Source organism: Scyliorhinus torazame, chromosome 12 (assembly GCF_047496885.1).
Source record: "Scyliorhinus torazame isolate Kashiwa2021f chromosome 12, sScyTor2.1, whole genome shotgun sequence".
NCBI lineage: Eukaryota > Metazoa > Chordata > Chondrichthyes > Carcharhiniformes > Scyliorhinidae > Scyliorhinus > Scyliorhinus torazame.
The window spans coordinates 223,790,884-223,816,185 of NC_092718.1; the positions used below are offsets into that span (position 1 = coordinate 223,790,884).

At 44.3% G+C, this 25,302-nt stretch overlaps 1 protein-coding gene across 1 annotated transcript in view; it reads right to left on the reverse strand.

Moving 5' to 3' along the window:
• The window catches only part of LOC140387136 (forkhead box protein N1-like), a 90,567-nt gene that overhangs the window by 25,266 nt on the left and 39,999 nt on the right, over positions 1-25,302 (reverse strand). Inside the window, exons 2-4 of the mRNA XM_072470147.1 lie at positions 16,384-16,515; positions 15,266-15,393; positions 8,852-8,948 (exon numbers count right to left, since the gene is read on the reverse strand). Coding sequence (XP_072326248.1) covers positions 8,852-8,948; positions 15,266-15,393; positions 16,384-16,515 — 357 coding nt within the window. The remainder of the gene's footprint in view (positions 1-8,851; positions 8,949-15,265; positions 15,394-16,383; positions 16,516-25,302) is intronic.

A 25,302-nucleotide genomic window follows, 5' to 3' on the forward strand; every position in this document is an offset into this window, starting at 1 on the left:
GCGAGGAAAATACAAGGAACAAAGGTAAAAGAGGCGGCAAAACTCACCACGAGGTAGGGTTGCAGCAATGAACGGCGGTTTTGAATTGCAGCCAGGTTGGAAAAGGTACTGCACGTGCGCAGTTGCGCGAAGAGCGCACAGAACGGGAAGGTCCGTTTGCGCATGCGCGAGAAGCCGCACACGCGCAATTGCGAAAAAGGACGCAAGTACAGGAACAGCGATCTGCGCACGCCCAATAGCTTCCTACGCTCTACGTCATGACGTCAGAGGCCCTGGACCACACCCACTTAAAGGAAAAATTGAAAGCCTCAAAACCGGATTCTTTCACCTGGAACGACAGCACAATGCCTGAACTTCGACCTGTAGCTGGAAGTAACCTCCGCAGACCCCTGCAACAAGCAGTTAGCACCGCCCAAAGAGATGATACAGTCCCCAAGATTCACCCACCGCATTGTGCTGGGCACAGAGCCGGGAGCGAGGGCAGCGTGATTCACCCACCGCATTGTGCTGGGCACAGAGCCGGGAGCGAGGGCAGCGTGATTCACCCACCGCATTGTGCTGGGCACAGAGCCGGGAGCGAGGGCAAAATCCCAGGAGAGACCCAAAACGGCTTCATGCTTTTCCAATTGCTGGGTCTTGAATTCTTCTTTGGACATCGCAAGCCCAATGCCAGCTCCGACACAGAACGTGATGATATGGTCTTGGAAGACGACAACTCAGACAAAGCTTTCACCTTGGGAGGCTACCCCAGTACCAAATCCGAACCGCAACTAGACGTGTTGCACATTGACGACCCCGACGACAAGTTCTTCGGATTTGAGGATCTTCAGCCCAGCATATACGACATCCCAACTCGTGAGTGCAGGATTATGCTGCGGCCTGACACCAAGAGACAGAGAGAGGTCCAAGCCCACGGAGAGCGGCCTCCTGCCACACAGAGAGTGGTCCATGCACCACAAAGGGTCCCAGCCTCCTCACAGAAAGCGATGAAAGACTCCACAGCGAGCTCGTGGACAGACTCCACGACAGAAGCAACGCAAGACTACACAGCGCAGTCCTTGCATGAACAAGAAGTGACTCGAGTGACACAAGCCTCCACAGCGAGCATATGATTTGGACTTACTGTTTAATGATCACTGTTATCATAACTTGTACAGAGTATCACTCATCTATCTAGTTTGTTCAATTTTCTTTAACACTTTACAGAAAATCTGTAACATGAAAAAAGGGGGGATGTGATGATATACATCACTGTAAGTACACAAAGGGTTAATGTACATACACTACACCTAGCTACACACTAGAGGGAACACCAGAGACATGACACACAGGCAGTCAACCAATAGGTCAGTAAGATAGGACACAACCAATGGGCATTCACGATACACACACAGGTGACACTACCAAAGGGGGGCATTACACCAACCCATATAAAAGGACACATCACACATGCTCAGTCTCTTTCCAGTGGAGACTCCTAGTGAGTACAGACACAGGGTTGATTGAACATCACACCCACCACGTGGATTGTAGCAGACTGGTTCGTCAGTCTGAGTCGCTATAGCAGGATTAACAGTAGCGTTGAATCCGAGTAGGAGAATTGTTAATAGTTTAATAAACGTGTTAAAGCTATCTCCAAGTCTGAACCTTCCTTTGTCAGAGTGCACATCAAGGAAGCAGCTTATGCTACGACAAGGGCATAACAAAACAATCTACACCCCTCCCCTTTCAGGACCCCCCATTATCAGGACCCCTCTTTCCCCCCCCCCCAACCTTTCTGCGGCCCCTTCACACCCCACACCCCTTCATGAGCATGACCCTCTCAAGCCCTGACCCATGGCAGTGCCTAACCTGGCACCGAGGAAACGTGGCACTGTCAGGGTGCCCGGCTACTACCCTGCCCTGTCCCCGACCACCCAAGGGTCTCTAATGACCTCCAAGACGCCCCCCCCCCTCCCGCCGAGGTGCCATCACGACTGGTCCACACTTCTGGAAACCAGCACTAATCGGTAGGCACTGCCACTGACTCCCAGGCGGTGAGTGAATGTGGTGTCCAGATGTAGCGAGTCCTGTGACCCAGCAACTGGAAAAGCATGAAGCCGTTTTGGGTCTCTCCTGGGATTTTGCCCTCGCTCCCGGCTCTGTGCCCAGCACAATGCGGTGGGTGAATCACGCTGCCCTCGCTCCCAGCTCTGTGCCCAGCACAATGCGGTGGGTGAATCACGCTGCCCTCGCTCCCAGCTCTGTGCCCAGCACAATGCGGTTGGTGAATGACGCCCAGTGATTCCACTCCGCTGCTGAGGAGCTATTGGGTAATCCTGTTGTCAGTGGTAGCATCAATGCAAAATATTAATCCCACAAAGTAATCAGTAAATATTGGTAAGATTTTGTCCACAGGTTCTCTGTGATTTCAGCAATGTCTTGATTAAAACATTTTAATGTCTCTTTTCAAGGCCCTCCGTGTCTGTGGCTCTAAACCCCTCCAATCCGATTTCTAAACCCCTCCAGTGCGACAACCTCCCAAGCTTTCTGTCCTCCTTGAAGCCGGTTTCCTCGAGGCTTTTGGCCACCTGTCCTAATCACTCTTTATGGGGCTCAGTCAAATTTTGTTTGAGAATAATAATCTTTATTATTGTCACAAGCAGGCTTACATTAACACTGCAATGAAGTTACTGTGAAAAGCCCCTAGTCGCCACACTCCGGCGCCTGTTTGTTCGGGTCACAGAGGGAGAATTAAGAATGTCCAATCCACCTAACCCGCACATCTTTGGACTGTGGGAGGAAACCGGAGCACCCGGAGGAAACCCTCGCAGACACGGGGAGAACGTGCAGACTCCGCACAGACAGTGACCCAAGCTGGGAATCGAACCTGGGACCCTGGAGCTGTGAAGCAACAGTGCTATCCACTGTGCTACCGTGCTGCCCATATGATAATGCTCCTGTGAAGCTTGGATGTTTCAGTGGGTTAGAAGTGCTTTATATGGACTTTACAGCACAGAAACAGCCTATTCAGCTCAACAATTCCATCTCACTGTTTATGTCCCACATGTCCCACATGAGCCTTCTCCCCCCCCCCGCTTCACCCTAACCCCACCCTGCATCACCCTCCCCCACCCTGCATCACCCTAACCCCACCCTAACCCCACCCTGCATCACCCTAACCCCACCCTGACCCCACCCTGCATCACCCTAACCCCACCCTGCATCACCCTAACCCCACCCTTACCCCACCCTGCATCACCCTCCCCCACCCTGCATCACCCTGACCCCACCCTGACCCCACCCTGCATCACCCTAACCCCACCCTGACCCCACCCTGCATCACCCGCCCCCACCCTGCATCACCCTAACCCCACCCTGACCCCACCCTGCATCACCCTCCCCACCCTGCATCACCTATTCAGCTCAACAATTCCATCTCACTGTTTATGTCCCACATGAGCCTTCTCCTCCCCCCCCGCTTCACCCTAACCCCACCCTGACCCCACCCTGCATCACCCTCCCCCACCCTGCATCACCCTAACCCCACCCTAACCCCACCCTGCATCACCCTAACCCCACCCTGACCCCACCCTGCATCACCCTAACCCCACCCTGACCCCACCCTGCATCACCCTCCCCCACCCTGCATCACCCTAACCCCACCCTAACCCCACCCTGCATCACCCTAACCCCACCCTGACCCCACCCTGCATCACCCTAACCCCACCCTGCATCACCCTAACCCCACCCTGACCCCACCCTGCATCACCCTCCCCCACCCTGCATCACCCTAACCCCACCCTGACCCAACCCTGCATCACCCTAACCCCACCCTGCATCACCCTCCCCCACCCTGCATCACCCTCCCCCACCCTGCATCACCCTCCCCCACCCTGCATCACCCTCCCCCACCCTGCATCACCCTAACCCCACCCTGCATCACCCTAACCCCACCCTGACCCCACCCTGCATCACCCTAACCCCACCCTGACCCCACCCTGCATCACCCGCCCCCACCCTGCATCACCCTAGCCCCACCCTGACCCCACCCTGCTTCACCCTCCCCCACCCTGCATCCCCCTAACCCCACCCTGACCCCACCCTGCATCACCCGCCCCCACCCTGCATCACCCTAACCCCACCCTGACCCCACCCTACTTCACCCTCCCCCACCCTGAATCACCCTAACCCCACCCTGACCCCACCCTGCATCACCCTAACCCCACCCTGCATCACCCTCCCCAACCTGCATCACCCTCCCCCACCCTGCATCACCCTCCCCCACCCTGCATCACCCTAACCCCACCCTGCATCACCCTAACCCCGCCCTGACCCCACCCTGCATCACCCTAACCCCACCCTGACCCCACCCTGCATCACCCGCCCCCACCCTGCATCACCCTAACCCCACCCTGACCCCACCCTGCATCACCCTCCCCCTGCATCACCCTAACCCCACCCTGCATCACCGTAACCACACCCTGCATCACCCTCCCCACCCTGCATCACCCTAACCCCACCCTGCATCACCCTAACCCCACCCTGCATCACCCTAACCCCACCCTGCATCACCCTAACCCCACCCTGACCCCACCCTGCATCACCCTCCCCCACCCTGCATCACCCTCCCCACCCTGCATCACCCTAACCCCACCCTGCATCACCCTCACCCCACCCTGCATCACCCTCACCCCACCCTGCATCACCCTCCCCCACCCTGCATCACCCTCCCCCACCCTGCATCACCCTCCCCACCCTGCATCACCCTAACCCCACCCTGCATCACCCTCACCCCACCCTGCATCACCCTCCCCACCCTGCATCACCCTAACCCCACCCTGCATCACCCTCCCCCACCCTGCATCACCCTCCCCCACCCTGCATCACCCTCCCCCACCCTGACCCCACCCTGCATCACCGAATCGCAGTGTGTCTCATTCTATTTAATTCTCTCTCAAGAATATTATTTCCCTTAAATGCATTTACAGTTTTTGACTCACATTCCACATTCTGAATGAGACATTTCCCCCTTTGTGCTGGGTTTGTTTTTGTTAACATGGTGCAAGATCTTGGTGAAATCTGAACGATTATCCGCTGTTTTCGGTGAGTTTGGGAGCCAGCGTTAAAATGTTCACAAAATAATCACTTTAAGAGCAGCTAAACCTCAGGGGCCCCGACCTGAACGTTACAAAATGCCAGATTTGACAGCCTGGGGGTAACAGATAGAAAATCTGCTCCAGCCCAGGGACGAGCTGAAATTTCACTTCCCCATGGAGCACGTTCAAAATTGGAAGGAAGAAGTAACTAATCTTTTGTTCTTTTCCTGGAGTGGGCACATATGTTGTACATTGAGGGAAGTAATGGCGGTGGAATTATTTCCAGATCTATTTGGATTTTACACTAAAACTGCTCTGAGCGCCACTTGCTGGTCACCAGGCGTTACTGCAGCCTGCTCGCCCCACCTCCCCCATGCCCCTCGACTTGGTCAATCTGCAGCATTTGTGGGAGAGACCTGTCACTTTGAGCTGTTAAATGTAACAGGGATGCAATATCCTGAGTCTGCCAGATAAACTGTCCGTAATTTCAGCAAATAGCCAGACGAGTGGACAGTAAGTGGTGATTAATTCCATGTAGCAGCTCCAGTAATTATCTGATACTTAAAGCTACAATCCCCAAGATTCCAGATGGCAACATTTAAAGTGACGCATATTAAAGGCTCAGAATGAATTTACATTGTGGTTACAATGCTGAGCAGTTGATTAAATGGCCACATTAGATACACATTAACATTCTGGCTCCTGGCATTCAGCGAATGAGTGGGGTCGCTGCACATGGATTGTAACTTCCCCAGGCTCACAGCATGTCCAGACACATTACTGTGTTGTAGAAATCTCATAGCAGGAATATTAACCTCAGATTAAAGTCAACCGTGGCCGTGGCCTGTTGGGGTCTCTTATAGCACTGTAGCACAATGGTTAGCACTGTGGCTTCACAGAGCCAGGGTCCCAGGTTCGATTCCGGCTTGGGTCACTGTCTGTGTGGAGTCTGCACATCCTCCCCGTGTCTGCGTGGGTTTCCTCCGGGTGCTCCGGTTTCCTCCCACTGTCCCAAGACTTGCTGTTAGGTGGATTGGCCATGATAAATTGCCCTTAGTGACCAAAGGGTTGGGAGGGGTTATTGGGTTACGGGGGATAGGGTGGAAGTGCGGGCTTAAGTGGGTCGGTGCAGAATCGATGGGCCGAATGGCCTCCTTCTGCTCTGTATGTTCTATGTACACCCAAACCGAAGGGTCAGCACCGAGGCAGGGTCAGAGGGTCGAGGCAGGGTCGGAGGGTCGGAGAGTGGAGGCAGGGCCAGAGGGTCGGAGGGTGGACGGAGGGTCGGAGGGTCGAGGCAGGGTCGGAGGGTGGAGGCAGGGCCGGAGGGTGGAGGCAGGGCCGGAGGGTCGGAGGGTCGGAGGGTGGAGGCAGGGCCGTTGTGTCAGTGGGCAGAGTACTCTTGCTAGTTGCAGCCGAGTTGCTTCATTACCCTGACATTGCTGCATTGGAGTCGGTCGGCATGGTGAGAGCCTGACATTGCTGCATTGGAGTCGGTCGGCATGGTGAGAGCCTGACATTGCTGCATTGGAGTCGGTCGGCATGGTGAGAGCCTGACATTGCTGCATTGGAGTCGGTCGGCATGGTGAGAGCAGTACCTGAGCAACTTCACCTCGAGTGAGCATCAGGAGGACAGGAAATGGGACCAGGTGGGAAACGTAGGCCGTGATTTCGCGGCAGCGAGATCTCAGTTTGAAATCTTGCCAGTGACGTGACCCTGATTTGAATCTCATTCAACAGATTTACACTCTGCCTTCCATCGCAGTGTAATATCCCTTCCAGGTGGAGCGAATCACTGCTATGATAACGACACTGGGGCGCAGAGGTGCCTGGAGGAACCAGGGTTGAGGGCCAAGGGTGGGATTGCCCCTGGCAATGTCCCCCGCCAATGTCCCCTGGCAATGTCCCCCGCCAATGTCCCACAAACGCGTTGGTGTTTGAACAGGGGGGGAATTAAAGAGGGGGAGAGTGCCCCCCCCCCCGATACTTCTGTGGCAGGGGGTTGCACCGAAGCTTGTGGGGGAGTCTTCCATGACCGTGTGGGGTGGGAGGAGTTAGATTTTCTCACTGAGCGAGCACCATCCGATCTCTGTGTCGCCAGGCTTGCCAGCTGTCAGGCCTCGCCCCACCAGAGGGACACCCAAACCCTGCCCCATGATTCTTTCCTGAAAGTGTCAGGCAATCTGGACAGAAAACCTGGCTGTGTTTCTGGGGAGCAACTCGTTTTTAGTCAGAATCTGACACTTTGCCACTTGATTTGCTGCAGAGAGTTCGAGCAGGAAGATCACGGAATGTAGTGTGTGAGAGAATCCAGGAGACTGCCGACGGGGATTGAAGAAAGTCAGAATGACTGGAATGAAAGATAAATCTGCAGATTGAAAGCGTTGTTTGTGTAATGGATTCCTGATTTAAGTGGAGAAATTCCTCCCTCTTATCTCCTCATCTGTCAGTGGGATATTACATAATGATTTATCAGATTATTATATTCTGTAGCAGCTGTGCTGGGTCAGATTTCTTAATTCCTCATCATTTATAATGACTGATGTATTTTTGTCTGATCTGAACACTTGGGTACACATGAAGATTTGCGATAAACACAGACTAGATTGCTATTTCCAGAGACTCAAATTTATACCCTGCACCTTCACCCTGTTATCAATTATTGACCGGTGGCCATCTCTAATGGACAGTTCTGCGCTGTCTCTACAACCTCTTACAAACTGATAAACTGCCGTGAGAAATCAACTTGACGTGTTGACACTTTTCTGGAAACAAGTGGTTTGGATTTCACTGTAATTTATAATTAGATGATGTGTTGGGTCACAATACAGTAAATCAAACCACAATAAAAAAACAGCAAGACCTCGCTACCCAGCGTGAACAATGTGTGGCCGGGTTCCAGGACGAATACTCTGTGTACATGTTGATTATTTTGTTTAGAAACATACATGTAGCTGAATTCTAAACCAGCGGGTTCCGCCGCTTCGCCGGCAGCGCGCACACGCCCGGGGATTTTCCAATGGCGTGGGGGTGCCCACAATGGGAAACCCCATCGGCCTGCTGCCGGGGGGGGCTCCACGCCAGAAAACGGGTGCGACGGCACGGAGAATCCCGCCCCTGCTTTCCTCCCACAGTCCAAAGATGTGCAGTTAGCTGGATTGGCCATGCTAAATTGCCCTTAGTGTCCAGAAAGGTCAGGTGGGGTTACGGGGATAGGGCGAGGGAGTGGGCCTGGGTTGGGTGCTCTATCAGAGGGTCGGTGCCGACTTGATGGGCCAAATGGTCTCCTTCTGCACTGTAGGGATTCTATGGATAACGGGTGAACGGTAGCACAGTGGTGAGCACTGTGGCTTCACAGCGCCAGGGACCCGGGTTCGATTCCCGGCTTGGGTCACTGTCTGTGCGGAGTCTGCACGTTCTCCCCGTGACTGCATGGGTTTCCTCCGGGTGCTCCGGTTTCCTCCCACAGTCCCGAAAGACGTGCTGTTGGGTGAATTGGAATTCTGAATTCTCCCTCTGTGTACCCGAACAGGCGCCGGAGTGTGGCGACTAGGGGCTTTTCACAGTAACCTCATTGAAGTGTAAATGTAAGCTGACTTGTGACAATAAAGATTATTATTATCTGGTTGACTCCTAGTTGCCCTCTGCATTGGCCAAAAATCCAATCAGTTGTATTCATCACCGAATGAAGGGCAATTAGGGATAGGGATCTTCATGGCTTGGTTGCTAAAACGTTAAGAAGTTGGGAATTCATATTTAAATAGTTAACATACCTTAAAGTAAGGGAAATGCTCGGTCATGAAGTTGTAGATCTCACTGACAGGCAAACTTCCTGCTTTACTGTTCTTTAATGCCATGTATATTAGAATGCTGGAGAGAGATGTAGAGAATGTGTTCAAATTCATATTCAAAATGTGTTTAAATTCATATTCAAATTCAGAATGTGTTCAAATTCATATTCGAATTCAAAATGTGTTCAAATTCATATTCAAATTCAAAATGTGTTCAAATTCATATTCAAATTCAGAATGTGTTCAAATTCATATTCAGAATGTGTTCAAATTCATATTCGAATTCAAAATGTGTTCAAATTCATATTCAAATTCAAAATGTGTTCAAATTCAAATTCAGAATGTGTTCAAATTTATATTCAAATTCAGAATGTGTTCAAATTCATATTCAAATTCAGAATGTGTTCAAATTCATATTCAGAATGTGTTCAAATTCATATTTGAATTCAAAATGTGTTCAAATTCATATTCAAATTCAAAATGTGTTCAAATTCAAATTCAGAATGTGTTCAAATTTATATTCAAATTCAGAATGTGTTCAAATTCATATTCAAATTCGGAATGTGTTCAAATTCATATTCAGAATGTGTTCAAATTCATATTCAAATTCAAAACGTGTTCAAATTCATATTCAAATTCAAAATGTGTTCAAATTCATATTCTATTTCGAAATGTGTTCAAATTCATATTCAAATTCAAAATGTGTTCAAATTCAAAATGTGTTCAAATTCATATTCAAATTCAAAATGTGTTCAAATTCATATTCAAATTCAGAATGTGTTCAAATTCATATTCAGAATGTGTTCAAATTCATATTCGAATTCAAAATGTGTTCAAATTCATATTCAAATTCAAAATGTGTTCAAATTCATATTCAAATTCAAAATGTGTTCAAATTCATATTCAAATTCAGAATGTGTTCAAATTCATATTCAGAATGTGTTCAAATTCATATTCGAATTCAAAATGTGTTCAAATTCATATTCAAATTCAAAATGTGTTCAAATTCAAATTCAGAATGTGTTCAAATTTATATTCAAATTCAGAATGTGTTCAAATTCATATTCAAATTCAGAATGTGTTCAAATTCATATTCAGAATGTGTTCAAATTCATATTCAAATTCAAAACGTGTTCAAATTCATATTCAAATTCAAAATGTGTTCAAATTCATATTCAAATTCAAAATGTGTTCAAATTCATATTCAAATTCAAAATGTGTTCAAATTCAAAATGTGTTCAAATTCATATTCAAATTCAAAAGGTGTTCAAATTCATATTCAAATTCAGAATGTGTTCAAATTCATATTCAGAATGTGTTCAAATTCATATTCAAATTCAAAATGTGTTCAAATTCATATTCAAATTCAAAATGTGTTCAAATTCATATTCAAATTCAGAATGTGTTCAAATTCATATTCAGAATGTGTTCAAATTCATATTCGAATTCAAAATGTGTTCAAATTCATATTCAAATTCAAAATGTGTTCAAATTCATATTCAAATTCAAAATGTGTTCAAATTCATATTCAAATTCAGAATGTGTTCAAATTCATATTCAGAATGTGTTCAAATTCATATTCGAATTCAAAATGTGTTCAAATTCATATTCAAATTCAAAATGTGTTCAAATTCAAATTCAGAATGTGTTCAAATTTATATTCAAATTCAGAATGTGTTCAAATTCATATTCAAATTCAGAATGTGTTCAAATTCATATTCAGAATGTGTTCAAATTCATATTCAAATTCAAAACGTGTTCAAATTCATATTCAAATTCAAAATGTGTTCAAATTCATATTCAAATTCAAAATGTGTTCAAATTCATATTCAAATTCAAAATTGTTCAAATTCAAAATGTGTTCAAATTCATATTCAAATTCAAAAGGTGCTCAAATTCATATTCAAATTCAGAATGTGTTCAAATTCATATTCAGAATGTGTTCAAATTCATATTCAGAATGTGTTCAAATTCATATTCAAATTCAAAATGTGTTCAAATTCATATTCAAATTCAGAATGTGTTCAAATTCATATTCAGAATGTGTTCAAATTCATATTCGAATTCAAAATGTGTTCAAATTCATATTCAAATTCAAAATGTGTTCAACTTCATATTCAAATTCAAAATGTGTTCAAATTCATATTCAAATTCAAAATGTGTTCAACTTCATTTTCAAATTCAAAATGTGTTCAAATTCATATTCAGATTCAAAATGTGTTCAAATTCATATTCAAATTCAAAATGTGTTCAAATTCATATTCAAATTCAGAATGTGTTCAAATTCATATTCAGAATGTGTTCAAATTCATATTCGAATTCAAAATGTGTTCAAATTCATATTCAAATTCAAAATGTGTTCAAATTCATATTCAAATTCAAAATGTGTTCAAATTCATATTCAAATTCAAAATGTGTTCAAATTCATATTCAAATTCAAAATGTGTTCAAATTCAAAATGTGTTCAAATTCATATTCAAATTCAAAATGTGTTCAAATTCATATTCAAATTCAAAATGTGTTCAAATTCATATTCAAATTCAAAATGTATTCAAATTCATATTCAAATTCAGAATGTGTTCAAATTCATATTCAGAATGTGTTCAAATTCATATTCGAATTCAAAATGTGTTCGAATTCATATTCAAATTCTAAATGTGTTCAACTTCATATTCAAATTCAAAATGTGTTCAAATTCATATTCAAATTCAAAATGTGTTCAACTTCATATTCAAATTCAAAATGTGTTCAAATTCATATTCAAATTCAAAATGTGTTCAAATTCATATTCAAATTCAAAATGTGTTCAAATTCATATTCAAATTCAGAATGTGTTCAAATTTATATTCGAATTCAAACTGTGTTCAAATTCATATTCAAATTCAAAATGTGTTCAAATTCAAAATGTGTTCAAATTCAAAATGTGTTCAAATTCATATTCAAATTCAAAATGTGTTTAAATTCAAATTCAGAATGTGTTCAAATTCATATTCAAATTCAGAATGTGTTCAAATTCATATTCAGAATGTGTTCAAATTCATATTCAAATTCAAAATGTGTTCAAATTCATATTCAAATTCAAAATGTGTTCAATTCATATTCAAATTCAAAATGTATTCAAATTCAGAATGTGTTCAAATTCATATTCAAATTCAAAATGTGTTCAAATTCATATTCAAATTCAGAATGTGTTCAAATTCATATTCAAATTCAGAATGTGTTCAAATTCATATTCAGAATGTGTTCAAATTCATATTCAAATTCAAAACGTGTTCAAATTCATATTCAAATTCAAAATGTGTTCAAATTCATATTCAAATTCAAAATGTGTTCAAATTCATATTCAAATTCAAAATTGTTCAAATTCAAAATGTGTTCAAATTCATATTCAAATTCAAAAGGTGCTCAAATTCATATTCAAATTCAGAATGTGTTCAAATTCATATTCAGAATGTGTTCAAATTCATATTCAGAATGTGTTCAAATTCATATTCAAATTCAAAATGTGTTCAAATTCATATTCAAATTCAGAATGTGTTCAAATTCATATTCAGAATGTGTTCAAATTCATATTCGAATTCAAAATGTGTTCAAATTCATATTCAAATTCAAAATGTGTTCAACTTCATATTCAAATTCAAAATGTGTTCAAATTCATATTCAAATTCAAAATGTGTTCAACTTCATTTTCAAATTCAAAATGTGTTCAAATTCATATTCAGATTCAAAATGTGTTCAAATTCATATTCAAATTCAAAATGTGTTCAAATTCATATTCAAATTCAGAATGTGTTCAAATTCATATTCAGAATGTGTTCAAATTCATATTCGAATTCAAAATGTGTTCAAATTCATATTCAAATTCAAAATGTGTTCAAATTCATATTAAATTCAAAATGTGTTCAAATTCATATTCAAATTCAAAATGTGTTCAAATTCATATTCAAATTCAGAATGTGTTCAAATTCATATTCAGAATGTGTTCAAATTCATATTCGAATTCAAAATGTGTTCAAATTCATATTCAAATTCAAAATGTGTTCAAATTCATATTCAAATTCAAAATGTGTTCAAATTCAAAATGTGTTCAAATTCATATTCAAATTCAAAATGTGTTCAAATTCAAATTCAGAGTGTTCAAATTCATATTCAAATTCAGAATGTGTTCAAATTCATATTCAGAATGTGTTCAAATTCATATTCAAATTCAAAATGTGTTCAAATTCATATTCAAATTCAAAATGTGTTCAATTCATATTCAAATTCAAAATGTATTCAAATTCAGAATGTGTTCAAATTCATATTCAAATCCAGAATGTGTTCAAATTCATATTCAAATTCAAAATGTGTTCACATTCATGTTCAGAATGTGTTCAAATTCATATTCAAATTCAGAGTGTGTTCAAATTCATATTAAAATTCAAAATATGTTCACATTCATATTCAAATTCAAAATGTGTTCACATTCATGTTCAGAATGTGTTCAAATTCATATTCAAATTCAGAATGTGTTCTAATTCATATTCAAATACAAAATGTGTTCTAATTCATATCACTTCCTCAATACAAAATACTGAGGATGTTGGAAATCTGAGATAGAAACAGGAAATGCCGGATATGCTCAGCAGGTCATGCAGCTTCTGTGGAGAGTGAAACAGAATGGACAGAATTTTGCAGGGAGAGAGCAGGTGACATGGGTGAAAGCAGAAACAAGCATATTGTCCCTCTCCCACCCAGTCCCATCTTGCTGCATCAATGAGCCAGTGGCTAGTCAATTAACCGGCCAGCAGGAAACCTGGCGGTAGAGAGGGTCAGAGCAGATTGGTGACGGGATGACCCGTAGTCAGATGCAGCAGAGCTTTACAGAGTCAGTGAGATTCCACTCTCAAAGGGGGCCTGGAGGATGTCACAACATCTGGACTAGTGCGCGGTCATTCCAGCCCCACTTCACCCAGAGTCACAGCACAAGTGGATTTAGATGTTATTTTAAAATATCCGAGGACCTTGGCTGAGGCGTAGAGACTATACTCACCAGGATTGTAAATTTAACACAAATAACCTTTAATTATTTAACAGTAATATAATTAAACTGACAAAAATGTAACTGACTATCTCTAATATCCCTTACCGAACCTCGCCCCACTCTACAGACCCACATGCACATGCACTGACACACAAACACAACATTGAGGGAAACTCTTTAAAGCGCGAGGGGTAAATGATCTCCGATGCACTAGGATGGTTTTCAGTTAAAGTCTTTCAGGAGTTCACACTTTTGCTTCAATGCTTCTTCCTCCCAGTCTTGAGAGGGTTTTCTCTGGCAAGTCTGTCTACTTCCTTTGTAGATTCAAGATCATTTCAACGATATGGTACTCACTGGTTTTAGAACAATAAAACAGTCCTTTGCTCCAGCAGACAGAGGGAGAGTTCCTTCTTCATTCAAGGTCCAATCATTTCTGATCAGTTCTCTCAGAAGCATCCTGCAGGAATGAATCAGCTAGAACACTGTCCCTGGTCAGCCCGCAGCCAATCGAACTGATTTCCTCCAAAGCTGGTTCCTAAGATTCACTTGGCACCGGCGAGTCTGTATTCTCCTCTCCAAAACACAAATCCTGCAACACACTGTCCTGACTAGCTGGCTGCCTCAGCTTAAGACCACTTATTGAAGGCGCATTCCGATTATGAGTGCACAGGTCAGAAGTAATAAAATAAAAAGAAATGGGAACAAAGAGAATTCAAAAGAAAGGACTCTAACACGGACAAGGTCAGAGTGCAGTGGAGAGGTAAGCAGTGAGGGGCAGCTGCTCATTGCTCCCAACTCACTGAGCCACTGGAGGTTGAAGACAAAAGCTTACACATTGCAAGGGCATTGAGAGGGTGAAACATAGAAACTTATAAAATAGGAGCGGAAGGAGGCCATTCGGCCCTTCGAACCTGTTCTGCCACTCATTATGATCATGGCTGATCATCAAGTTCAATACCCTGATTCCATCTCCATCCCTGCCCCCCCTCCCCCCCAATATCCCTTTAGCCCCCAGAGCGATATCTAATTCCTTCGTGAAATTACACAACGTTTTGGCCTCAACTACTTTCTGTGGTAGCGAATTCCACAGATTCCCCGCTCTCTGGGTGAAGAAATTTCTCCTCACCTCAGTCCTAAAAGGTTTGTCCCTTATCCTCAAACTATGACCCCTAGTTCTGGACTCCCCCACCATCGGGAACATTCTTTCTGAATCTACCCAGTCCAATCCTGTTAGTATTTTGTAAGTTTCAATGAGATCCCCTCTCACTCTTCCAGACTACAATGAATGGTTAGAAAGAACCTATCAACAGAGGAGCCGTTTGAAAATGGTGACCGTGCACAATAATAAACTCAATCGTCAGCATGGACTTTACCTGTACGAGTAAATGGGTTTAGGGTAGAGCAGATAGTGTGATTCCTGGGTAATGTGAGATGCAATCCTCTGATTGGGGTACTGGTCAGCAGGAAGGCAGGACCCTGGGTAACTGGGAATACCAGAATACTGAAAAACAAATACAACAAGCTCAACAAATCATTCCGCACCGATTAAAATAACTGCGGAGGTCTGCGTGGACTTGTTTCAACAAGAATCTCAAAGTCACTCAAACACTCAAATGAGTTACTTTGAAACCTCAAATCTTCATCCATGCCTTTGCTATCTCCCAGATGGCGCTATTCAAATGCATTCCTGGCCTGCCTCCCACCTTGCCAGTTCTATAAGCCTGAGTTCATCCGAAACTCTGCTGCTTGCGTACTAACTCGCACCAGGTCCCATTCACCCATCATCCTTGTGCTCGCCAGGACCAGGGAGAGAAATCATGGGCCCCGGGGCTGTTCCTGTTTCCGGGCCCCTATTCCTACCACCCCACCCACTTTAACTCACCCCTCAATCATGCATGATATCTCTTTCCCTTTTCAAGATTGACCAATCAATCACAGTCCAAATATGCGCAGGTTAGGTGGGGTTGTGGGGATAGGGCAGGGGTGTGGGCCTGGGTAGGGTGCTCTTTGAGGGCTGGTGCTGTCCCAATGGGCTGAATGGCCTCCATAGTGTTCTATGGATAGTCTGAGTAAAATGAGAATGCCCAGTGTTGGTATCTGGTTACAAACATTGTCTGGTGTATATGCAGCATGGGGTCATTAATATTAGAAGCAGAAATGATATAACAGTGTTAGTTTGTGTCTATGCTACAGGTGGTCGCACCAGGGACGCGGGTTTGATAATTTGAAAATAAAACTGGCAAAACATTGCCTAAGTTTTACCAGTGAAGTGGGCATTAGAAGGAATTTTACTATAAAGTAATTCCTCATCCGTGGAACTTTACCCGAATGTTCTTCCAAATTTCAGTGGGACTTTCAAGAATGGCCATGATCATTTTCATGGCCAAAGTCATTGGGAAAGTTTCAATTTCTTTCTGACTATTTTCTATCAATATGAATGGGTCGGGCAGGGTTGGCTATTTTGATACTGGTCCCCACTGGATGACCATACTTGCTGCTGGATAGGTGGAATGGAGCAGTAGATGTGTCGTGCTTGCGACTGATGGCACAGCAATTCATGTTGTCCTGTCTGCTCAAGCGCACACCCTGGCAGGTCATTGTTTTCATACGTGGGGTTCTGTATCTGTAAAAGAATAAAGATCAGGAATGAAGCACATTGAATGACTGAGATGGTGGCTGCTTGCCTGATTAATAGGAGATCTTTTCCCCTGAGGAACGAACTAGTCAGGAGGCAGTACATTCATTAATGTTTCTTGACCAGCATTGTGTGGACATTGACAGACTCGAGGCCGAACAGAATAAGGAGACCTTTACTTTATATCACACAATAACAGCAGTAGAATAGGACAGCTCCAACTGAATGCCAAGATCCTGATCTCTCTGTCATCACCCTTTCTCCTGCACCATCACTGTTTATGGGTTACCTAAGCTGCTTTAAGTGAGAGGCAGAATTACAGCATTGCCCTCCCACCATGTGCCAGTTTAGCAGCTTGCTTGTGAGGTTATAAGATGATTGGCACATTCACCCAGCTCCTCAAGAATCTTGCATTCCTGGTCAAGCAACCATATCCTTAGATTGCCTGGAACCGCTTACAGAAATATACCCCTCAAGGTTAGGTGACATTGTAATATTTTACATTTTCAGTTTCTTGCCAAATTTTCCAAATGTTCTCCCGTTCAGTGTCTGTTCTAAATGGATTTTCCATTCAATTCTTGGTGTTTCTTCTACACTAAATATACGCATTGAAAATGGTATGTTTTACATGTACAACTATATAGCCTGTAGTGTGACCCAGAATGGTAAGTGATAAAGGTGTGAATGTTTCATTGCACTATCCAATAGTGAACTGTCATCAAACCAAATCAATAGTTCTGGGGATGCTGCATCAGTTATCCATATTTGCCAATGTTTCTATTTTATGGAATTATCTTAGACCATGTTCCCTAAATTTGGGGACTTACTGGACTTTTCCTAAGTCACATGTGCCAGTGACAGCGGGTTGGAATTGGAACTGCATGTATGATTGTACAATGAATTGTCTGGCTTCTTTAATTTGTCTGTTCCCTGTCGCTCTGTCCCATCCCGGCTGAGGTAGACCTCCCGCTTTGGGCTGGAACGTGGACGTTTGTGGCAAACCATCACCAACAAAAACTGAAGAAAGCGGTTCAGGATCAGCAAACAATGAGCCAAGGATCTGCTTATGGACAGTGCACACATGACATGACCGAGATCAAGTGTAATTATTTGTGTGTCCAATAGATTGATGTGATGTGGCTGGTGTGTGGGTTGAGGGAGTGAGCATGCTTTCCGCTTTTGCCTGCTCGTTTTCAGCCTATGCTGACAGCTAGTGGCAATGTGAAAAAGAGGCAAATGTGCGAGGTGGGAGAACGGAGCAGTCGTACAATGGTTTGTTTCTATGCTGTAAATACAAGTGTTACATCTGACTTTTTGGGGTGAGAGTAGTAAGCTGGATATTAAGATGGGCACAGATCATTCTGCTCCCTGTGATTACCTACAAACCGACAGTTCTTATTGCATTAGGAGTCAGTCGGGGCTGCACCCTCGACACAGAGTTGCAAGATTGTAGGTTCAAGTCCCAGTTCAGGATTTAAGCATAAAAGTTAAAGCTGCCACGTCAGTATAGTACTGAGGGAGTGCTGCCTTTTTATGGAGATGTTAAACTGTCCTCCCTGGTGCTCAGAGAGAGCCCTTGGCACTATTTCAGAAAAGAAGAGAACGGGGGTTATTTTGGGTGTCCTGGATGATACTTATTCTTCAATCAACATCGGGACAAAGTTGATTATCTGCCCATTGTGACATTGCTGCTATGGGACGTGAAGTGTGCGCAAATTGGCTGCTGTATTTTTTACAATACAACAGTGACTACACTCCAAAATACTTCATTGGCTGGAAAGCACTAAGGATGTCAGGTGGTCATGAAAAGAGCCATATAAATGCAAGTCTTACTTTCACATCTGTACTTTTTATATCATCAAGTTCTGGAGCCAAGCAAACAGCCCCAACTCATGGTCATTTGATCCTTCGTGGAGAATGGAGCTGTGACAATGCAATCTGAAGCAGCAATATCATTGCAGTGCCCCAGAGATCTGGGCTGCCTCCTCGCTGTGAGCTGTGACAGGACATCCAGCCACGCTGCAAGTCACTGCTCGCTCTCACTCTGCACAGTTCCAAATGATGTCATTTCTTTATTATCAAGACACTCTCTCCTGTAAAAGCCCCAGTTCTACTGTTTCCTCAATATGTACTTTTCTTTCTTTCTAAGTAACTGGAACTTGTACAAACACAACAAGTTTGTTCGAGCCAAGAATGGTTTAAAATTTGGACAGAATAAATGCTGCTTTTATGTGGAACTCAAGGTGACAGGGTCGAGGTTCTGACAAGTACTGAGCTCTTGTCGATGATAATTTCCTGGCTCTGAATGCTTCATTCAGGTTACTCAGAGGCTGCTGTCTTGGAGGGTGCCAGGCTTAATGCTTATTCAGAAAGCCAATCACTTGAAGTGGACTTCATGTTGTAGAGACTTTGAATGCAAGGGGTAAAATCTCAGTATTTACCATGATAGATTCTACTCTAGGAAAACTCTGCTGTGGGTAGCACAGTGGTTAGCAATGCTGCCCCACAGCGACAGGGCCTTGGGTCACTGTCTGTGCGGAGTCTGCTCGTTCTCCCCGTGTCTGCGTGGGTTTCCTCCGGGTGCTCCGGTTTCCTCCCACAGTCCAAAGATGTGCAGGTTAGGTGGATTGGCCGTGATAAATTGCCCCGTAGTGTCCAAAGATATGTGGGTTGGGTAGGAAGTTCTTTTCAGAGGGTCAGTGCAGACTCGATGGGCTGAATGGCCTCGTTCTGCTCTGTAGGGATTCTGTGGGTAATGTTCCATTATTTGAAGTAAATACTCCAGCCCTGTTGCTGCACAGCTACGAACTATGAACTATTATAAGTAGCCACAGGCTTACCGACTTTCATTTAACCAGTAACATTGACGATATATACTGTGTCACTTGTAAATGGAAATAGTTTTCCCTCGTTGTAATTCTTTTTTAAATATAAATTCAGAGTACCCAATTATTATAATTTTTTTTTCCAATTAAGGGGCAATTTAGCGTGGCCAATCCACCTACCCTGCACATCTTTGGGTTGTGGGGGTGAGACCCACGCAGACACGGGGAGAATGTGCAAACTCCACACGGACAGCGACCCAGGGCCGGGATTCGAACCCGGATCCTCAGTGCCGCAGTCCCAGTGCTAACCACTGCGCCACTTGCCGCCCCTCCCCTCGTTGTAATTCTAGGACAGCTTAACACTCGATAACTGTTGATAAAAACACATTACAATTTAACACATCCACATTCCTTTATCCTCTAATATTCACCCGTGGGTTAAAATGTTAGATGAATGTCACACAACCATACTAAGCAGTCATGTGTCATCCTGAACAGCATTTTCCGTCTCAACTTTGAGGTTACCTTAAATCACACTGTAGCCAACCCTCCAGTAACTGGGGATAAAATCCCGCTGTAAATAATGAGGGGATATTTGCTTTCTCTGTCATCTTAACAACTCATTAAGGAAAGAACATTCTCAAAAAGTAGGTTTCAAATTCAGATGCTGCTGCAATTTTATTTGTTGAGAAAAACAGACGGCAGGTTTTCAATAGAAGCGGGTTTTGGGGACACTAATTACACAGAAAAGGATTGCATTTATATAGCGCTCTTCGCATCCTCTGGACATCCCGAAAGTGCCTCAAGCCAATGAAATACTTTTTAAGTGTAGTCACTGGTGTGGGAGGTCTTTTGGCTCTACTCCTGGTCAGAAGCTCTGGGTTTCTCGTCCCATTTCAGGGCTGAATGGAAGGTGTGTTTATAACGTGGTCAAAGAGGTGGGTTATCAGCTAGTGAATCCTTCCCGTACACCTGATAACAGGCGGCAAGAACAGGCTGGATTATTGCTCAAGTCTGGAGTGGGGATGACCTCATGACATTCTGACTCAGAAGCAAGAGAGAGCTATTTACTGATTCTGAGCTGACACCAGTCATTGTAAAGTTTTAAAGAATCAGATGCAGTTGGGTCAGTGCTAGCTCACGATCTTTAACAGGGCCAACACTGGTTAAATTTCCAATTCGAATCATCATTTGAACTGCTGTTAGCAATGCTGGCCGGTCAATGTTTCACTTCTGCTGAGTGACCATAAGAGAGGGCACTGGATGTGTGGTTGGACATCTGGGTCGAGGAGGGATTGAGCTGTGTGCAGAATAGAAGGACTCACTGTGTGTAAAAGTTGTAGCGGTAATTCCATGGAAGCCTGCTGAATGCCGCCCTGTCGCTGGGCCAGGAGTGAGTTGTTATCTAGGGATCCCGGCATGTAGTTCATGTCTGTTCGATCAATGGGATGTCGCATTCAGTCCTGGCAGCTGCTCATTCTGGACAACCTGCTTTATCAGAACACCTATTATTAAATAAGAATCTGGTCACTTTTATTTATCAGACAAACATTTTTCTACTTGTCAGTTTTCTCCCCTTGTCTTCCATTTCCAGATATATTTATTCCTTGTGGAACACATTGGACACCAGGAACATTCTGTCACTTTATCCGAGTGCGCACTATTCACGTGTCAACATATTTCACAATCAAAAGCAGCACATATTTTGTCCAAACCATTGGCTACATGTATATCTTGTCATGTGAGAGTACCTTTAAGAAATGGATGTTTTAGCAATGTATCTTTAAGAAATGGAGCTGATCATATTACTGAAGTGATGTCAGAGGGTGGGGGGAGCTGAGCTCAATTCTGCTTTTGGTTTCAGTTTGAGAAGGCAGCTGGGAGTGTCTGTGTGTTTTGCTGTGAGCTGCAGGAAGAAACACAGAACTGGTCTGTGATGTCTGCAATCCAAAGACTATAAATATATTGAATGTAACCTCATGTCTATTTTTGAAGGTTTGAAGTCTTTTGGATGTTTAAAGGAACAGTTTGAAGGATTATTTAGTGTTGTAGTCTTTTGGGGTTATCTTTGAAGTAATGGGTGTTAAGATATTCAATGTTTGTTTTTAAAAGGTTAACTTAAGTTCATAGAATAAACATTGTTTTGTTTCAAAAACCATTTGTCCATTTCTGCTGTATCACACCTGGAGAGTACGCCGTGTGCTTCCCACACCACAATCTATTAAAAGTTGTAGGTCGGTTGAACTCCATGAAACACTTTGGGGTTCTGTAAACCCGGACCCATAACAATCTCTAACCAGTGTCGCGGCACCCTGGGCTAGTGTGCGGTCAATTCCAGCCCCACTGGACTGGGAGTGGCGACACAGGCAAAATAATATTTTGTTTAAAATTCCAGAGGTTTTTGGTTGAGCCAATAATCTGTAGTCACCAGGTTTGTAACTTTAGCTTTAACACAATAACCTTTTAATATGTATAATATAATTAAACAGACAGAAAATGTAACTATCTAATACCCCTTTCCCAAACCCTCCTTCCTAATAACAGGGACTGAGTCCGCAGTCGCCACGCGAGTATCCCGACCGGCTGGATCAAGCTGGTACCACGCCGTGGGGAGTTCGGCCAGTCGGGGGCGGGGAATGTCGGTGCGGGCCTCTGGCAATGTCCCCAGTGGCGCTCCGTACTCCCCGGTGACTCCGCTTTTCGGGGCCCGGAGAATCGCCGAACCGGGGGTGGGCCTGATTTTGGCGTCAAACTGGATTTTCCGCCGCGGCGCAGGCCGCAATTCGCGGTGTGTGGAGAATCCAGCCCCATTCCTTTATGGACTAGTTCCAAGTGAAAATGATACAGCAAGAACACAATTTCAGTGCTAATATGCACTGAATTAGATTGGTTCATTATAATAGGCCTTGGCACTCTCTGCTAAATAGGAAGAGTGGTAAATTAGCATGAATTTTCACTGCTTCTCACTATCGATAGACTCCTGTTGAATTGATTGAGGATGGCACCAGCGCTAGATTATACGGCGCTCTCTATAAAAGGAAGTCTTGCATTTATATAGTGCTTTTCCAGCCTCAGAACATCTCAAAGTACTTTCCAGCCAATGAAGTGCTTTAAAGTGTAGTCACTGTTGTTATGTAGAAAGCACAGCAGACAATGTTTGCACAGCAGGTCCCACACACAGGAATATGAGAATAGCCAGGTAGCCTGTTTTGGTGAAGCTGATTGAGGAACAGGTATCAGCCAGTACACTGCAGAAACCCCCCTTGCTCTTCTTCAAAATAGCGCTATGAGATCTTTTACCTTTGAGAGCAGATGGGCCTGAGTTTAACAGCTCTTCGGAAATATGACACCTCTGACAGTGCAGTACTCCCCTTGTATTGCACTGGAATGTCAGCCTAGAGTTATGTCCTTAAATCTCTGGAATTAAATTTGACCCCACAATCCCCTGTGTTGAAAGGACTGTGCTACCAACTGAGCCGTGGCTAATAAATAGCCTGCCGCCACTAGACTTACACAAAGATTGGCCATTTGATTGGGGTATTAGGGAACCTCTGGGCTCCTACAGAAATAAACCCAAGCTCGAGGAGGGGAGAAAAGGTTGCATGGGATGGGGAGGGGGTGAAACAGGACACTGCTGTAAAAGGTATGAGCTAAGTGACAGTACTATCTGTTGGATCAGCATTGAATGACTTGCAATGCCTAATAGCCATTTGGTGGTATGCCAAGTGAGGACAATGCTGTGGTTTATGCACTCCTGTCCGACGATATCTGATATTGTGCAAACTGACAAACGTTTCATAAAACGTTTACAGCCATTCTAACCAAACACCAAGTTAGTTTGAAGCTCTCAATGATGGAGTTCATTGTCAGCTGCACTGTATTGTATTTCCAAGATTTTGACTTGAGACCAACTGGTAATTCAAGCCCTGAGCCTTAATTAATTTTACTCGGATGTGCTACTTGCTTGATGTCAGTTATTTTGATACATCATCCAAAGATTAGCCAAGCAGCATGTAACATCTCAATCATTTCTCCATTACTACAACCAGAGGTGGAAAGCCCAACATTTTGTAGTCTCATCAATTAAATCAGATATCAAATCAGATAGCAAACTCCAAACAGTTAAATAGCTGAACCTCTGCTCTGTAGGAGTTATACCGACTCGCAACATTAACTCTTTTTCTCTCTCCACAGACGCTGCCAGACTTGCTGAGCTTTTGCAGCATTTTCTACTCCACAGTCAAATCACTATTTTGAATGATGGAAAAGTACAGATCAGAAAAGAGGAATTGACACTTAGATCGCTTCGAAGAGCAAACCAATTAACCCCATCTCCACCTTTCCAGGTCCTGACCACTCGTCTCCTCAGCAAGCTTTTCCTCAGATTGTGTCCAGCGGTTTTGACAGTCACCCTGAATCTGTGCCCTCGGTTATCGACTCTTCTGACTTTAGGCAGGATCAAACTTTTGGCAAATCAGCATATTAAAGCATGACAGCTAATCTCACTTTAATATGCAGTTTCCCGAGGTACCCGGGGTCTCCCAGGGGATTGGAGACCTCCAGGTGCGTGCTCTTTGGGCAGGGTGGTGCCCTGGCACCACTAGCCTGGCACACTGGCAGTGCCATCTGGGTGTCAGCCTGGCATTGCCAAGGTGCCAAATAGCACTGCCTGCTGGCAAAGGCACTGCCAGGTTGGCACTGCCAAGCTGACATCTATTGCACGGTGGTGAGCTGGCTGGGGGTGCCCTGCCCGGGGGTTGTAGGGGGGGGCCCCGGGGACTGTCCCATAGTTCATTGGGGCTTGGGGGGGTCGGGGGTTCCAGAGATTGGGATGCCATTTCAAAATGAGGTCCCGATCTCTCGCTACGCTGAGGAATTCCGGCCAGCGGAGCTCCTCAGTGAACAAAACGGGGCTATGTACGGCTTCTGCTGCACATTTCCTGCTGACATCCCCTATCTAACCTCAGTCTCATTTTATAGCCTCGTGTTTCTTGGTGCTCCGAGTGTCGGGAAACATGAGGCTAAACGAGCTGTGGGACTTTGTTCCCTTGTAGTTAAATACTGCCCAATATTCCAGCTGGGATGAACCAGTACTTTAGGAATATTTGGCACATGCTCCTGGCTTTTTAACTCTCTTCCTCTGTCAATGAGGCTCAGGATTTATGTATCAAAGCAGAGAAAATGGAATTGAGGCAAAGAGAAAATGCTGGAAAATCTCAGCATCTGTAGGGAGAGAAACGAGCGAACGTTTCGAGTCCGATGACTCTTTGTCAAAGCTAAAAGTTAGAGAAAGTGGGAAATATTTATACTGTGGAGTGAGAATGAAAGATGAGTCATAGCCACAGAAACCCAGGGAAACCGGGTGCTAATGGCCACAGTAACCAAGGGGAAAGAGCGCGAATGGCAGTCCCCAGAGAGAACAAAAGATGTGAAAGGCCAAACAGCAGAGAAACTAACATCAGAGGGTAAACTGTAGATGTGTGGGGGGGAGGGGAAGGGGGAAGCAAAGAGGAGAAAGGGTAAGGAAAGGTGGATAAGATGGGGGGGGGTGTTAAATATATATAAAGAAAGATAAAGATAGAAATGGTAAAAGACAGTTCAAATGAATTGGGATGAAAACAAATGGGTCGAGATGGGGTAGAGCTGATCATCTGAAGTTGTTGAATTTGATGTTGAGACCAGAAGGCTGTAGCGTGCCGAACCGGAAGATGAGATGTCCTCCCCTGAGGCCCCGAAATAAAACACAGTCCCGATAAATAACGGCATCTCTCTCGGTGCCGCGAGTGTCAGAAAACACACGGCTAAATGCAGTCCATAAGACCATAAGACATAGGAGCAGAATTAGGCCACTCGGCCCATCGAGTCTGCTCCGTCATTCAATCATGGCTGATATTTTCTCATCCCCATTCTCCTGCCTTCTCCCCATAATCCCTGATCCCCTTATTGATCA